This window comes from Erinaceus europaeus, chromosome 18 (genome assembly GCF_950295315.1).
Source record: "Erinaceus europaeus chromosome 18, mEriEur2.1, whole genome shotgun sequence".
Taxonomy (NCBI): Eukaryota; Metazoa; Chordata; class Mammalia; order Eulipotyphla; family Erinaceidae; genus Erinaceus; species Erinaceus europaeus.
Window position 1 is genome coordinate 19,386,233 of NC_080179.1, and position 18,090 is coordinate 19,404,322.

The following is an 18,090-nucleotide window of genomic DNA, read 5'->3' on the forward strand; positions in this document are numbered from 1 at the left end:
TCAAATTTTCCCTTCTCAGGACTGGGCAGTGGTGCACCTGGTTGAGTGCATATGTTACAATGCTCAAGGACCCGGGTTCTAGTCCCCGGTCGGTCCTCACCTGTAGCAGGAAAGCTTTGTGAGTGGTAGAATAGAGCTGCAAATATCTCTCTCCCTACCTCCCCTTTCCTCTCAACTTCTGGCTGTCTCTATCCAATAAATAAAGATAATTAAAAAGCAAAAAAAAAAAACAAAAAACTTTTCCCTTCTCTGATCACCCCCAACACACATGGCTTTTGTACATACTCCACAAGCTATCAGCTTACTCTATGAAGCTTAAACTGTCACCATATGCTTATATGCTCATGAACTCCAGGCCTGACTATCTAGCCCAGATACTGCTCTAGAGCTCTCCTGACCTGTATATCTCCTCTGCTTACTGGAAATCACTTTGCTGTCTTCAGGCACTGTGTACTCAACATACCCCAAGCTTCTCCGTGAACAGCACAAAACTCCGTTCAGCTGCCCAAGACAGAACCTGGGAACCAGAAGGTCACCTTTTCCGTCACCACTATCCCCCAAATCTAAGCAGTAACCAATTTGTGAGTCTACTTCACAAATACCCCTTACAATCATCCCTTTTCTTCACCCCACACTACCCTGGTGGCAGCTGAACTATAATCTTTCACTCAAAGTGATTACATTTGCTACCACAGTAATTCTTCCCCCGCCCACCCACCCCTAACTAGGGTTATTCAATGGCTTGGTGTATTTTCTTTTCTTTTTACCAGAGCACTGCTCAGTTCTGGTTTATGGTGGTGTGAGGGATTGAACCGGTGACTTTGGAGCCTCGGGCATGAGAGTCTCTTTGCATAACAGTTATACTATCTACCCCTGCCTATCTGATTTCTTGTTCCTCTTAAATTTATTCTATTTTAATGAGGGGGGGACGAACTGCAGCACTGTTACACCATTTGCGACGCATCACCCGTTAAAGAATAAAAATCCGGAGTCTGGCGGTAGCGCGCAGGTGGCGGAAAAAAACAAGAGCAACAAAAGGAAAAAAAAAGCTCGAACTGGGATCCTTTTGACAGTCCTTGTGTTTCATACTGTGTGCACTTAGTCGGGTGCACTACGGCCCAGCCCCCAAGGAACAAATGCTTTGTATATACATTTACTAAGAAGCACAGAATGCAATGGAAGAATATAGCTGGGGTCTGGAAAAAAACTAGGAAGGTACAGAAAATCTCTGAAGAAGCTAAATCCTCAAGAAACAAGAATCTGTTGACTGTAAAACATTAATCCGGGAGTCTGAGTGTAGCGCAGCGAGTTAAGCATCGCACGTGGCGCAAAGAGCAAGGACCAGCTTAAGAATCCCTGTTCGAGCTCCCGGCTCCCCACCTGGGGGGAGTGGCTTCACAGGCGATGAAGCAGGTGTGCAGGTGTCTTTCCCTCTTCCTCTCTGTCTTCCCCTCCTCTCTCCATTTCTCTCTGTCCTATCTAACAATGATGACATAAACAACAACAACAACAATAATAATAATAACTACAACAACAATGGAAAAAAAGGACAACAAAAGGGAAAAAAAGCAGTATATATATAAAAAACAACATTAATCCACCAATAAAAAAGAGAGAGAGAGAGAAGAGAAAGAAAGAAATAGGAATCAGCCAGATAAAGAGCTGGGGAAACAGCTGCTGAAACATGTGAAAAGATTTTCAAGAGGAAAGGAGCAGAGGGAGGGGGTCTTGGAGGTCCAGATTTAGGACCGGTTTTAAGGCGGAGAGAAATGAATCAGTGTATTTTTAATGTTTACTTTATTTAATTTTATTTATTATTAGATAGAAAGAGAGAAATTGAGATGGGAGGGAAACAGAGACACCTGCAGTCCTGCTTCACCACTTGTGAAGCTTTCCCCCTGCAGGTGGGGATCAGGGGTTTGAACCTGGGTCCTCACACACTGTAGTTTGTGCACTTAACCGGGTGTGCCACCACCTGGCCCCATCAATGTACTATTTATACGGTCACTTGACTATAGTGCAGACATGAGTCGGAGGAAGTAGTTAACTATGGCATAACAACAGTTCTCTCTCATAAACATGTCATAATTTCCTTAATTGTTCCAGTACTTTATACACTTGGGGTTTACTCTAGTTATTATTAAAAAGACCCAGGTTCAAGCCCTCACTCCCTATCTGCATGGAGGATGCTTCATAAGTAATGAAGCAGGTCTGCAGATACCTCTCCTTCTTTGCCCCTCTTTATCCCCCTTCCCCTCTCAATTTCTCTCTGTTCTACACCCCCCAAAAAAAATTGAAAGAAAAAAAAAGGTAGAGGAAAAAATGGCCATCAGAAGCAGTGGATGTATAGTGCCAGCACTGAGTCCCAGCAATAACTCTGGTGGCAGGAGAAAAAATAAAATGGTTTTTCATTTTTATTTATTTATTTTTGTTGCCATTGTTGCTTTTTATTGTTGTAGTTATTGTTGTTGTTGTTGGATAGGACAGAGAGAAATGGAGAGAGGAGGGGGAGACAGAGGGGGAGAGAAGGATAGACACCTGCAGACCTGCTTCACCGCCTGTGAAGCGACTCCCCTGCAGGTGAGGAGCCGGGAGCTCAAACCGGGATCCTTAAGTTGGTCCTTGTGCTTTGCGCCACGTGCTCTTCTATTTATTTATTTATTTATTTATTTTAAGAATTTATTTATTCATGAGAAAGATAGGAGGAAAGAGAGAAAGAACCAGACATCACTCTGGCACATGTGCTGCCAGGAATCGAACTCAGGACCTCATGGTTGAGAATCCAATGCATTATCCACTGCTCCACATCCCGGACTACATATTTATTTATTTTTATAGAGATAGAGAAATTGAGAGGGTGGGAAGAGATATATAGGGAAAGAGAGACACCTGCAGACGTGCTTCCCTGCTCGTGAAGCTTCTCTCTGCGAGTGAGGACCTGGGCCTTGAACCAGGGTCCCTGTACACTGTCATGTGTGCACTCAGGCTGGTGCACCACCATCCAGCATGGCACTGTACTCTTTTAAGGTTATATCTCCTCTAGTTTAGAACAACATTTTGTTGTTGTTGTTATAAGTGTGTTCACAAATCTGAAGGAAATGCTGTCAGCCCATTTCCCACCACGTGCTTGGTCACATCTTGCAAAGCAGAACTGTTTTTGCTCTCCACATTTCTCTTCTCGTTCTTTTTTATGTTTATTTGTGTTTCCTTTTGTTGCCCTTGTTGTTTTATTGTTGTTGTTATTGATGTCCTCGTTGTTGGATAGGACAGAGAGAAATGGAGACAGGAGGGGAAGACAGAGAGGGAGAGAAAGATAGACACCTGCAGACCTGCTTCACCGCCTGTGAAGCGACCCTCCTTCTTCTCATTCTTTTATGCGTGGCTTCTTTGACACACAAACACCTCTTGTGTTCCTCAGTCCACTGAACAGAAGCGTCTCCCCTCTTTACCTACTGCTTCCCGCTCTCCTTCTGTCGCTTTGTACATATACCACACCGCCCCTACGTTCTTTCATGTTGACTTTCTCTTCAACTGCTGTGGTCCTTTTCCTCCTCTTCACTCTCTCTTCAATGTCCTCTCAGGCTCCTGGGACCTCTCACTTTTCCCTGGCACACCCCAACAACTTCTGAGAAAGACTGTGGGTCAGGGTAGTTGAAGGGATAATTGGGGCAAGGGTGGGGGTGTGAATCCGTGGATGCTGGGCCTAACAAGACCAGGTGGCGAGCCAGGGTTTCCCAGGCCTCCGTGACAGGAGGGGGGTGGGCCTGAACTAAAGGATGAGGCCTCCAAAGCAGGGGGCTGTGGCGAGGCCTGCTGCTAGACAGCCGGAGCACAAGCATATGAGCCCCTCAGAAACGCTCTGTGGCCTGAATGGGGTCTGAGAGTTGCCAGTTGGACATACTGACCTCGACAATCAATTAAGGCATGTTCAAGGTCTGCTGAACAGAACAGTCTTTTAAACTAGGCCAAATCCCTATTAGGACGTGTTGCTTTTTCTCCCCCACCCCCCAAACTTCCTAGATTTAGTCTTAGAACTGGACAACTAATCAGACAGGGGTAGGTACAAATATATATATATATATATATATCTGACACTCTAAACATTAGCATTAATGTACTTTTGGAAACAAACCAGGTATGTGGTGAATACTGAGGGATTCAGTAGGTATGTTTGATGAGCATTTGCACCGGGAAGGAATTTGAGATCAAGGTCAGGAATGATTAATATGCATGCAGGAAGTCATCAACATTTAAGCACAAGTAAAATGAATCTCATTAAATCTTCAATCGCTTCCTATTGCCTGGAGGAATTGGTATTCTAGTGATTAAAGCAGTAACATTAAAGTAGAAAAGTGTATTAGAAAAATTAATCTAGAAAAAAAAAAGACAAAAGAGAAAAGAAAAGCAGACTGAACCTTAGAAAAGAAAGTTGCCACAAAGGACTAGTAGACCTAAGCCAACTTTCTCCTCCACAGCTATAACTTTTCATTAACATGCGGGCTCCTTCTCCCCTGAGTTAGAAGGCTTTGCTGAAAAGTAACTAGTGATGGAAGACCTTAAAAAGATTCTAGGTAGCTTGTAATATTTCACATGCTTCCCAATAGGGCATCAGACTGTTGTCTCAGCTGTTTGTCTTCGACTTACTCACATTCTATCACTGGAGCACAGCACCCCCTGTGTCTCAGCCTTCTGCACTGTCACTCTGTCTTTTCTGACTGCAGCATCCCTGCACTGGCAGTTCCCGGGACAGTTGCTATCCACCCGGCAAAGAGTGAGAGGGAAAGGAAGAGAGAAGCTGTCTTTTGAAATACAGCTGAGAGGGAGTAGACAGCATAATGGTTATGCAAACAGACTCTCATGCTTGAGGCTCCACGATCCCAGGTTCAATCACCATGAGCCAGAGCTGAGCTGTGCTCTGGTATTTAAAAAAAAAAAAAAAAAAAGGGAGTTGGGCGGTAGCCCAGCGGGGTTAACGGCAGGTGGTGCAAAGCACAAGGGCATAAGGATATCGATTCGAGCCCCTGGATCCCCACCTGCAGGAGAGTCACTTCACAAGCGGTGAACCAGGTCTGCAGGTGTCTATCTTTCTCTCCCCCTCCCTCTCTCCCCCCTCTCTCCCCTTGTGAGATAAAAAGAATGAGAAAAAAAAAGTCAGCCCACTAGCAGTGAAATCACATGTGCATGACAATAAGTAAATAAACAAAGGAATGAAAACTAATAAATAAAGAGAACTAACCAAACATTAAGCTCTCCTTTCTGGGATAAATGTAAAGAGTGATCAAATACTTGACCAGAAAAGTTCACTCTGGAGGCATTTTCTGGGTAATAGACGAAGAAGGGAGGCCAGGTGGTGGTGGTGAACTTGGTTGAGACCACATGTTACAATGCGCAAGGACCCGAGTTCAAGACTCCAGTCTCCACCTGCAGGGGGAAGCCTTGCATATGGTGAAGCAGGTCTGCAGGCCTTTCTCTTTCTCCCTGTCTCCCCATTCTCTCTATTCCTGGCTGTCTCTATCCGATAAATAAATAAAGATAATGAAGAAGGATTTTGAAAATTTAAATATTACCAGGGGGTAGATACCATAATGGTTATGCAAACAGACTCCCAAGCCTGAGGCTCCAAAGTCCCAGGTTCAATCCCCTGCACCACCATAAACCAGAGCTGAGCAGTGCTCTGGTAAAAAATAAAAATAATAATAATAATAAAATATTACCATATTGCTAGCTCTTGAATTAACAAATCCAATGGTTATCAGTCATAAAGGTAATGATTATCAAAGGCCACTATAAGCACATAGTATTAACTGTGAAGTATTCTTACCAAAAAGAAGATAAAAAACCTAGCCTAGTGACCCGGGAGGCGGCACGATGGATGGCATGCTGAGTTCTTACACATGAGGTCCCGAGTTCAGCCCCCCGCAGCACATGTACTGGCGTGATGTTCTTTCTCTCTCTCCTCCTATCATTCTCATTAATGAATAAACAATAAAAAAAAAAGCCTAGCCTAAACAAAATTAAGTCAGGCTTTGGATCTAACTACCAATCAGAGGATTTTAAAATCTTTCTCTTCTTTCTTTCTCTCTCTCTTTCTCTCTTCTTTTCTTTCTTTCTTTCTCTTATAGGACAAAGAGAATTGAGGGGTAGACACAGGAGAGAGACAGAGAAACATCTGCAGACCTGTCTCACTGCTGAAGATGGGAGTGCAAGGCCCCTAAACTGTGTCCTCACACAATGAGTGTTTAACCCAGAGCGCCATCGCCCAGCCCCAGCTTTTAAAATGTTAATTAAAATTAATTTTTTTTGGAGTAACTGTGTTTTGTTTTTTTCTTTAATTTTTTATTTAAGAAAGGATTAGTGAGCAAAAACATAAGGTAGAAGGGGTACAACTCCACACAATTCCCACCACCCAATCCCCATAATCAAAATTAATTTTTAAAGATTTTATTTATGGGGGGAGGCGGCCGGTGGCACACCGGATTAAGTGCACATAGTAGGAAGTTCAAGGACCCATGCAATGACCCCCACAAGGATGCAGGTTGGAGCTCCTGGCTCCCCACCTGCGGTGGGGGTCGCTTCACACATAGTGAAGCAGGTCTGCAGGTGTCTGTCTCTCTCCCTCTCCCCTGTCAATTTTTCTCTGTCTTATCCAGTAAAATATAAAAAATGGCTACTAGGAGCAGTGGATTCATAGTGTTGGAACTGAGCCCCAGTGATAACCCTAGAGGGAAAAAAAAAAAAGGTTTTATTTATTTATTAACACGAGATGTGGAAGGGGAGAGACAGAACCAAAGCATTACTCTGGCATATTGGTACCAGGGGTTGTACCTGGGACCCCATTCTTTCCAGTTCAATACCCTACTCAGTGGCACCACCTCCCAAGCCCTAATTATTATTATTTTTTAATTTCTTTATTGAAGAATTAATAATAATAATTTTACATTCGACAGTAAATACAATAATTTGTACATGCATAACATTTCCAAGCCCTAATTTTTTTTTAATTGAAGAACTTTTTTTTTTTTACAAGAATGTAGTTTTTTCAGGGCTACAAGTATGCATCTCTCCCAAATATCTGTTAGCTTACTTAACTCAACACCAAAGTGTCATAACCTTCCACCATGGCACGGCCCACTGTCCTTTTTAAAAACTCTTTCTTCTCAGTTAGTAAACTCAGATCTGCAGTTAAATAGAATAAGTGGGGGCCAGACAGTGGCACACTTGGTTAAGTGCACACATTACATTGTGCAAGGACCTGGGTTCAAAGCCCCCTGGTCTCCAGCTGCAGGGGGAAAGCTTCAGTAGTGGTGAAGCAGGGCTATGGGTATCTCTCCCTCTCTCTGTTCCTCCTCCCCTCCCCTCTCAGTTTCTCCCTGTCTTTATCCAATAATAAGTAAATAAAAATAAATGTTAAATATAATAAGTGTTCATGTTTCACCCTTTCCTTCTCGTGCTTCCTTTCTTAAATCCCGTAAGTAAACATTTAATTTTCAAAAAAGTTTTACTAGCTTTATTTACTGAATAGAGACAGCCAGAAGTTAAGTGGGAACAAGGAGACAGAGAGGAAGAGAGACAGAAAGACACATGCAGCACTGCTTCATCACTTGCAAAGCTTTCTCCCTTCAGGTGGGGATTAGGGGATTGAACCTGGGTCCTTGCACACCACCCAGCCCTGGAAACATTTAATTTTTTAAAATTTAAAATATTTTTTAAATTAATTAATGAGGTAGGGGAGAGAGGAGAGAGAGAGAGAACCAGAATATCACTCTGGCATACGCAATGCTGGGGATCAAACTTGGGAGCTCATGCTTGAGATGCAATGTTTTACCTACTGTGTCTCCACTAGTGTCACACTTAATTTGTTTTCAACCCGTTGGGATATACAACCGGCAAAGTCCAGAATGTGGAATGTGCCGTGGGGTGGACAAACTTTAGAGGGGAAGAGAGACAGCTGCAGCACTGCTCCACCACTTGTGAAGCTCCCCTCCTGCGGGTGGGAACCAGGGACTTAAACTTAGGTCCTCGAGCAATAGTATATGTGTGCTGTAACGGCTGAGCAAGCACCTAGACCCAACAACAACAACAAAACAATTTTAAGTTGGAAAATAAGCCTGGGGGCGGGGCCAGGTGATGGCATCCTGGTTGAATGCACATGTTACAATGAACAACGACCCAAGTTCAAGCTCCCGGTCCCCACCTGCAGGGGGAAATCTTTGTGAGTGGTGAAGCAGGGCTGCAGGTGTCTGAGTCTTCCTCCCTATCACTCCCTACCCTCTGTTTCTGACCATCTCTATCCAATAAATAAATAAAGATATTTTAAAAAGAAGAAAAAGAGGTGGAGGGTAAATAGCATAATGGTTATGCAAATGTTCCATGCCTGAGGCTTCAAAGTCCCAGGTTCAGTCCCCCACACCACCATAAGCCAGAGCTAAACAGTGCTTGGTAAGAAAGAAAGAAAGAAAGAAAGAAAGAAAGAAAGAAAGAAAGAAAGAAAGAAAGAAAGAAAGAAAGAGAGAGAGAAAGAGAGAGAGAAAAGGAAGAAAGTCTAGGGGTCAGGTGGTGGCGCTCATGGTTAAATGCACACATCACAGTGTGCAAGGTTCTAGGTTCAAGCCCCTTGTCCCCATCTGCAGGGGGAAAACCTTACAAATGGTGAAACAGGTCTGCAGGTCTCTCTTTCCCTCTCTATTCCCCCATCCCTTCAATTTTTCTGTCTGTATCCAATAACAAATAAAACTATTTTTTAAAAATTAAAAAAGGGGGAGTCAGGCAGTAGCACAGCAGGGTTAAGCGCAAGTGGCGCAAAGTGCAAGGACCGGCAGAAGGATCCCTGTTCGAGCCCCCGCCTTCCCACCTCACAGGCGGTGAAGCAGGTCTGCAGGTGTCTATCTTTCTCTCCCCATCTCTGGCTTCCCCTCCTCTCTCCATTTCTCTCTGTCCTATCCAACATCAATAAAACAACAAGGGCAACAAAAGGGAATAAATAAATAAATATTTTTTAAAAAATTTAAAAGAAAAAGATTAATACTATTTCTAAGGTTTGCAAAAGAAATCACTCTCACACGTGTGTATATGTTTTGTGCTTTCGTTTCTTTTCTACATTAACTATCTTCCCAGATCCTCTTCACCATTACAAACAGTACACAAAAAGAACCCTAAATGCTATTATTTTCTGCTAAACGAAGAAACAGAAAAGTAATTTGACCAGTAAATAGAGTTTGGACAGGAGCCCAGATCTTAAGAGATGTAAATCGGAGCTCCTTTCAGTCTTGCATTCTCATTTGACTTCAATCTTCTATCCAGCCAGCCAAAATACTGTCTGCATCCCTTTATACATCTCCCACCTCAAATATCCCTGTGGTTCTTTACTCATTCATATTCTCTAACACTGAGACACCAAAGTGTGTCTGCTCAATGATCTATAGTGTTGATCGACCTACCAACTCCTTCATCTTTATAGACACCCTCCTCTTTTATACCCATACCCATACACACACCATACTTGTCCTGTCTCAGCTGAATGTTGCACACTTCTTTTTTTTTATTTTTATTATCTTTATTTGATAACGACAGCCAGAAATCAAGAGAAAGGGGGCATATAGAGAGGGAAAGAGACAGAGAGACACCTGCAGCACTGCTTCACCACTTGTGAAGCTTTCCCTCTGCAGAGACTTGAACCTGGGTCCTTGCACACTATAACATGTGAGCTCAACCAGATGTGCCACCACCTGGCCCTCACACTGATTTTCTATTGAAAGATATTCAAGTGGTACAAAAGAATGAGTCTTAAAAAACAAATAAGTTAATAAATAACCCAGGTCCTAGAGCTACGGCTCCATGGGTAGAATCTGCATTACCATGACTGAAGCCCTATTTTCCTCCCCTATGTCACATGGAAGAACCATAGAGAGCACTCTAATGTAGCTCAATGCATGGTGAAGTGATATTTTGTCCCTACTCCCGCCCTTTTTAAAAGAATTAAAATAAAAACTGAGCCACCAGAATTTGCAGTGGATTTGTAGTGCTGGCACTCTTAAGGAGACACTCTACAGTATTACACCTGGGGAGACCCTAGGTTATTCCTTGCCCTCCACACAAAACAGACTTGCATTTTAAAAAGTCAGATAATGTGTGAATGGAGAAATGACTCTACTGGGCCAGGTGGTGATGTATCTGGTTGAGTGCACATGTTACAGTGCGCAAGGACCCAGGTTTGAGCCCCCGGTCCCTACGTGCAGGGGGAAAGCTTCACAAGTGGTGAAACAGGGTGTCTCCCTGTCTTTCTTTTCTATCTATTTCTATCTCTCTCTATCTCCCCATTCACTCTCAATTCCTGGCTGTCTCTAGCCAATAAACAAATAAAGATAAAAAAATTTTTATAAGACACAGAAATGACTCTATTGATGTCCTCTGAATTTCTGTTTGGTACTGAGGAGATAGCATAATGATTATGCAAAATGCCTTTCATGACTAAGGCACCAACGGTCATCCCAGGTTCAATTCCTAGCACCTAGCACCACTATAAGCCAAAGCTGATAAATGTCTGGGGGAAAAAGAAAAAAAAAGGAAAAGAAAAGAAAAGAAATGGCTCAACTGGTAGTGTTAGACTAGTGTGTCTGAGGTTTCTGGTTCATTTCCTAGTACTGCATGTACCAGAGTGTGCTGTTTTCTCTCTACTCTCCTGTCTCATGTGGAACACCCTCACAGAGGTAATTAATAAAATTAATTGTTAAAAGAATCAGATAAGGGGCCAGGTGATGGTGCACCTGGTTGAGCGCACATGTTATAATGTGGCAAGACGCAGGTTCCAGCCCCTGGTCCCCACCCGCAGGGGGAAAGTTTTGTGAGTGATAAAGCAGTGTTGCACGTGTCTTTCTGTAACACATCCTTCCCTTTTGGTTTCTGGCTGTCTCTATCCAGTAAATAAATAAAGATAAAAAAAATCAAATAATGTTCAAATATCCATTCTTCCCCTTACTGTGTGTGACATCAGTTATACTTACCTTTCTGCCTCACTTTTTTCATCTACAAATAGAGAATAGTAACGCCTAATTCATTTAATTTTTAAAAATTTGTTATTGATGTCGTTGTTGGATGGGACAGAGAGAGGAGGGGAAGACAGAGAGGGGGAGAGAAAGATACCTGCAGACCTGCTACACAGCTTGTGACGCGACTCCCCTGAATGTGGGGAGCTGGGGGCTCCAACCGGGATCCTTACACCAGTCCTTATGCTTTGCGCCACGCGAGCTTAACCCGCTGCACTACCGCCCGACTCCCTCATTCATTTTTTTAAAGATTTTATTTATTTATTTGTTTGTTTATTTATTTATTTATTTATTTATGAAAAAGATAGAAGAGAGAAAGAACCAGCCATCACTCTGGCACATGTGCTGCCTGGGATCAAACTCAGGACCTCGTGCTTCAGAGTCCAAAGCCTTATCACTGCGCCATCTCCCGGACCACCCTCATTCAACTTTTAAAGGCTAGCTAATATATAAATGCTTAACACAGTAGCATGAACTTAAGACATTTAATAAACAGTAAGTATTAAATATGAAAATAATATCTATTTCACAGCATTCATGGTCCTGCATATTAGTTCACATTTTCATCCATTCTTAAAACAACTTCTGGTCTTTACAATAAAGGTTCAGAAACTAGTTCAAATGCAACAATTTTGTCTCTAATTCAACCGCAAACGTACACCTACTAAAAAAAAAAAAACCTCACCACAAACGCAAGAACTACCCAGACATACAAGTTACTGGAAGAGAATAACCACATTTTACAGGTTTCCCCAAGAGTTATTGCATCAGGTCAAAACATACAACAAATTAAAGTTATCTTCACTGTAGTAAATGGGTATGCAAGTGCATTTCACAGGCACTATGGGTTCATCGCTCCACTTCCAGAATAAATAAATCTGCTACACTAATCATACCACAGAAATGGAGGAAGAACACTTGAGACAACGTTCCCGAGAGTAAAGGAATGACAGTGGCAAACGCTAGAAGAAGAAGAAGGAATGACAGTGAACAGATGGAACGTCGTGACGTGATCCAAGCTAAGGAGGAGTGAATAAATGTGTCAGTCCGTGCGGGTGGATGTCGCCCTAGGGGCCCGCAAAACTGAAAGTACGTGTATGTGCGCCGGGATGTTTGAGCACGGATATGTATCTCTTTGAACCCGGGTGCGTGAGTGAGCGATGAAATGAACCCCTTTGCCGCAGTCCTCCAGGTGCTTACCTCTGCGGACGAGCAGGTGGACGCCGCTGGGCGCCGCCATGTTGGCACCGATCACGTGATCGCCAGCGCTCACTTGTCACCCCGCCCGCAGGAGTCGGCCAGTCGCAGCCCCGCCGGGGCACCGCGGCGCCAGGCCGCCCGAGGGTAGCGCGCGTGCGCGCGGGGGCACTGACTGCGGGAGCCTGGGCGGCCGAGCGCCTTGCGCGCGGGGACCAGCTAGGGAACTCGCGGGCTGCCGAGTTCGTTCGGGCTGTGAGAGAGGCTCCAGCGGTTGTTCGCGTTAAGTCTGAGCCCCAAACCCGGGTGGGATGGAAGAAGCTTGTCAGGTAAGTGTGGCGTCCAATATTTGTAGCATCAACATTTTGGTGCATGGAAACGTAAAGTTGGGAGGAAAGTAAATAAAGCATAATCTATAGTTCAACGTAGCACTTTGCGTCGTCTGACACTTTGTTGCAAATTACTTCCCTAGAGTCAGCTGGAAAGTAAAATTTAGTTCAAAGTCACTAGCTGCCTCTTTGCTGTCCCAGAATCAACCTTACTCAGCAGAGACTACTGAGTAGACAAGGTCTGTGTTGTTGCTGCAAAAATCCGTTCTAAGTGTCCCAGTGGGTATGTCCTGGAGGACTTTGCTTTCCCCCAAGGACGGGGGTCAGGGGGAGGGACAACAATGTTAACTGGAGGCTTCATCCTAAAATTGACATTTAAGAAGGAGAGGATGACGTCTGCCAATTGCTTTGCCAAAAGATGAAGTCTACTTATCACCAATTATGAGCCAAAGGAGTTGATCTACTTATGACAGAGCCCATTTTTACCAAATTCACTATTCCTCTTTGCTTCCTGGGGAGATAGATTTCCATCCTGTCATGGACAAGGTGTTGTTCATCTTGGTGACCTGGTTTCCAGCAAAGAGCCAGATACTGAAGGAATGACTGAAGAAGAAATTGAACTCGCCATGGAACCAGTTAAATCAAGCATGTAATAGTTTACCAAACTTCAGATGCAGTCAGGAGCTGAAAGGATTGGGATGAGGAGGTAACATAGTGATTATGCAAAAGACTTTTATGCCTCAGGCTCCCAAGTCCAAGGTTCAGTCCCTGGTACTACCATAAGTCAGAGCTGAGTGGTGCTCTGATTTTAAAATAATAATAATAATAAGTATGTGTTATGCCTCCTAATTTGTATTTAATATTGAAATTTTCAGTTTAGCTGCATATTTGGTGAAAAATTTAGAAATCAGGAAAAATCACAAGTCCCTTCCTGATCCACTCCCTCTGTTATATAGTTCCACTCTCCAGCCAACCATTCCAAGCTTTTGGCAGACAACTAAGTTAAGTATTTTAAATGGAATCACATACCACTGCTACTGTTTTTTTTTTTTTTTTTTTTTTTGCTGTCACAAACATCAAATTGAAGCTCCAACTCATTCTTCTTAATGGTCGAATAATCCTATATTTTCACTTTAAATGAGAAAGAATGTTAGCAGTTCATTAGAAGATACATGCTACTGAGGTAAATAAAATGGACAAGGGTAAAACTGAAAGAGCTTTTACGGGTTACTTCAAGCTACATTTTTTTCAGATTCAGTTTGATTTCAGAGAGGTTTATTTTGTTTGTTTACTGAGCCACTGCTCAGCTCTGGTTTATGGTGGTATGAGGGGTTGAACCTGGGACTTTGGAGCCTTAGGCATGAGAGTCTCTTTGCATAACCATTATGCCATCTCCCCCACCTGAGAGAAGTTTCTTGAATATGGTAAATTTGCCTTCAGCATAACTGTAATCTATAGTCAAAGTACAGCAAAGATGCCCAAAAGTGTCAGGATGTGTGAAGGAAAGAAAGAAAGGAAGGGGGGGGAGGCTAGTTATCCTTAGCAAAATGTCACAATGACATCAAGCCCAATTTCAAACAAATCTGAGATAGAGAACATTAATGTTATTGAAAAAGGAAAAGCTATGGGGTGGGGGTAGATAGCCTAATGCTTATACAAAGAGACTCTCATGCCTGAAGCTCCAAAGTCCCAGGTTCAATCCCCACTACTGCCACCACAACCGCTGTAAACCAGAGCTGAGCAGTGCTATGATAAGAAAGAAAGAAAGAAAGAAAGAAAGAAAGAAAGAAAGAAAGAAAGAAAGAAAAGTTGGTTTCACACATAGAAAAACATGCCCTTCACTTGATGAGCTATCTTCCTCTCCGAGATTCCCTGAAATTCTACTATTCTGTGATCCAGGCCATTGAGAACATTCAGGCACCTTCATAGATAAGTAACCTGAGGGTGGGGAGACACCATAATGGTTATGCAAACAGACTCTCATGCCTGAGGCTCCAACGTTCCAGGTTCAAGCCCCCACACCACCATAAACCAGAGATGAGCAGTGCTCTGGTGGGGGAAAAAAAAAAAAAAAGGAAGTGGATAAGTAACCTGACTGAGCTGCTCCTCTACACTGCTACCCATCTTCATAGCAATAAAATGAGAGTCTACAATATTTCTGTAAGTCACTGATTTGAATTCTCATCTTTCAATTTTTTTTACTTGGGGTTCTTGAGTAATTTTTCAAAACTAGGGTTTAAGAAATAAAAAAATTGGCTGGGCGGTACACAGTGGGTTAAGTGCACATGGCATGAAGCTCAGCGACCAGTGTAAGGATCCCGGTTTCATCCCCCTGGCCTCCCACCTGCAGAGGGGTCACTTCACAAGTGGTGAAGCAGGTCTGCAGGTGTCTTTCTCTCCCCTTCTCTGTCTTCTTCTCCTCTCTTGATTTCTTTCTGTCCTATCCAACAATAACAGCAATATCAACAATGATGAACAACAAGGGCAACAAAAGGAAAAAAGAAAGAATTACTTCCATGTCTGTGTTCAAAAAAATTCATTCTTGAATGTTAAAATATTTTATTAATTGTGATTAAATATTGTCTTTACCTTGATTTTTTAAAATATTTTTATCACTGGATACAGATAGAGAGAAATTGAGAGGGGTGGGGAGAATAGAGAGGGAAAGAGACCGAGAGACACCTGCAGTCCTGCTTTACTGCTAATGAAGCTTTTCCTCAGCACGTGGGGACTAGGGACTGGAACCTGGGTCCTTGTTCACAGTAATGTGTGCACTCAACCAGGTGCACCACCTCCAGGCCCTTCAAAATGTTCTAAGGGGTTATACAACATAAAGTAAGTGTCTTTTAAATATTTTTTGGGTAACACATCATCTTTTAACTTATTTCACAAGTTTAGATTTTTAATTCCTACTAGAATTATCTATAAGATACTTAAGAAGAGAGTTGCTTCACAAGCAGTGAAGCAGGTCTGCAGGTGTCTTTCTCTCCTCCTCTCTGTCTTCCCCTTCTCTCTCCATTTCTCTCTGTCCTATTCAACAATGAGGGCATTAATAACAACAATGGTAACTACAACAATAAAAACAAGGGCAACAAAAATGGAATAATAAATATTTAGAAAAAAATATAATTAAGCACACAGACTATAAAATAGAGCCTTAGTGTTTACATATCTATATAAGAAAATTGTTACATGGTCCGGGAGATGGCGCAGTGATAAAGCTTTGGACTCTCAAACATGAGGTCTTGAGTTCGATCCCTGGCAGCACATGTGCCAGAGTGATGTCTGGTTCTTTCTCTCTACTCCTATCTTCCTCATTAATAAACAAATAAAATCTTTTTTAAAAGAAAAAGAAAATTGTTACATGTAAACACCTTGTAAAATTAAATGAAAAGATAGGCAGATAACAGCAGCACCACTTCACCACTTGTGAAGCTCCCCGCAAGGTGGGTACCAGGGGCTTGAACTTAGGTCCTTGTGCACTGTAACGTTTGCTCTTAACTAGGTGTGCCACTGCCTACTTTCTTTTCTTTTTTAATTATATTTATTTATTGGATAGAAACAGCCAGAAATTGAGAGGAAGGAGGAGGGAGAGAAGCAGAGAGACACCTGCAACACTGCTTTACCACTTGTGAAGTTTTCCCCATGCAGGTAGGGACTGGGGGGCTTGAAACTGGGTCCTTGGGCATTGTAACATGTGCACTCTCACCACCAGGGCCCTCTCCTTCTCTGTCTCCCCTTTCCTTCTCAATTTCTCTCAGTCTCTATCCAAAATAAGTAAATAAATTTTTAAAAAAAAAAAAAAAAGCAAGGCAAACTCTTAGCAAGATAATTTTCTTTTGCCTCCAGTGTTATCACTGGGGCACGGTGCTGGCATTACAAATCCACCACTCCCCGCAGCTAGCCCCCTCCCATTTTCTTTCTTTTTTTTCTATTTTATCTGCTAGTACAGGGAAAGAGGGGAGGAGGGATTTAGAGATGGCAGAGAAAAAGAGAGACTACTGCAGACAGTACACACACACACACACACACACACACACACACACACACTGAGCCCCAAGAAGCACGCTAGGGATGCAGGGTCACAGATTCTGGCTATACTTGACTACCAAGAACTGAGAAAAATATTAAATACAAGTTCCTAGAATGTTGCCCATGCTTGGGCTTGAGGAGACAGCATGATGGTTCTGCAAAAGACTTTCATGTCTAGTGTTCTGAGGTCCCAGGTTCAATTCCCAGCACCACTATATCCCAGAGCTGAGCAGTGCTCTGATGTCTTTCTTTCTCTCTGTGTATCTTTCTGTCTAGCATTATCATTAAAAATACATAAACAGGGGGCCGGGTGGTGTCGCACCTGGTTGAGCGCACATGTTACAATGCACAAGGACCTGGGTTCGAGCCCCCAGCCCCCACCCATAGGGGGAAAGCTTCATGAGTGGTGAAGCAGGGCTGCAAGTGTCTCTCTGTCTCTCTCCCTATCATTCCTTTCCTTCTCAATATCTGGCTGTCTCTATCCAATAAATAAAGATTTAAAATTAAAAAGTCTTTAAAATAATAATACATAAACAGAGGGCCGGGCATTAGCACAACGGGTTAAGCACACATAGCGTGAAGCCTAAGGACTGGTACAAGGATCTGGGTTCGAGTCCCCAGCTCCCCACCTACAGAGGTGTGTCTATGCAAGCAGTGAAGCTGGTCCGCAGGTGTCTATCTTTCTCTCTCCCTCTCAGTTTTCCTCTCCTCTCTTGATTTCTGTCTCATCCAACAACAAGGGCAACAAAAGGGGAAAAATTGGCCTCCAGGAGCAGTGGATTCATAGTGCAGACACTGAGCCCCAGCGATAACCCTGGAGGAAAAAAAAAATAAAAATTTAGATTAAAAAAATTTTTCTCCTGCTTAATCTCCTTCCCTGCCTGCAAGATCAAGGCCAGGGGTGGGGGCTGGGTTGGTAGTGGGGAGAAGATATGCTTCTTTCAATGTTTCTGGCTCATACTTGTTGAAGGAGAGAGAGTAGGGAGAGAGAGAAAAAGAAAGATAAATGTCCTTAGTCATGCCATTGGAGTGGGGAGAAAAACACATTTATTTATTTTGAAGAAGAAAAAGATCAAAGCAATACAGGATATGCAGCGCTGGGGATCAAACTCTGGACTGCATGCATGGAAGGCCAGAGCGCTACTGAAATGAAAGATCTATAGGCTCCTGGTGGACGCCCACTTCTGTGTTCTAGCATCTTAGTGCTGGCTCCGCTATAATCTTTGCACGACACCAAACTTTGGGCATAGACTCAGATTCCAAGATGTGGGACAGGAATGAAGCGAGCCACTTCTTTGTCGCGGGGCCTAAGTTAAGAATGAGTTCTGGGGTGATGTTATCATAGCCAGCAGCTGTTCCCGGTTTAACCCTCTTCAAAGCGTCTTCCAGTTCAGACGTCTCGTCACCCAATCTGGTCCCCTACGCCTACACTGAACTTCTCTGTTCCAGTCTCTTGGAAACAGAGTTGGCAGTCAGCTGAGGTCAAGAAC

At 43.1% G+C, this 18,090-nt stretch overlaps 1 protein-coding gene across 1 annotated transcript in view; it reads right to left on the minus strand.

Moving 5' to 3' along the window:
* Window positions 1–12,390, minus strand: part of METAP1D (methionyl aminopeptidase type 1D, mitochondrial) — a 124,797-nt gene extending 112,407 nt beyond the window's left edge. The window contains exon 1 of the mRNA XM_060177717.1: window positions 12,243–12,390. Within this exon, the coding sequence (XP_060033700.1) occupies window positions 12,243–12,282 (40 nt within the window). The 5' untranslated portion in view covers window positions 12,283–12,390. The remainder of the gene's footprint in view (window positions 1–12,242) is intronic.
* Window positions 12,391–18,090: the final 5,700 nt, after the last annotated feature.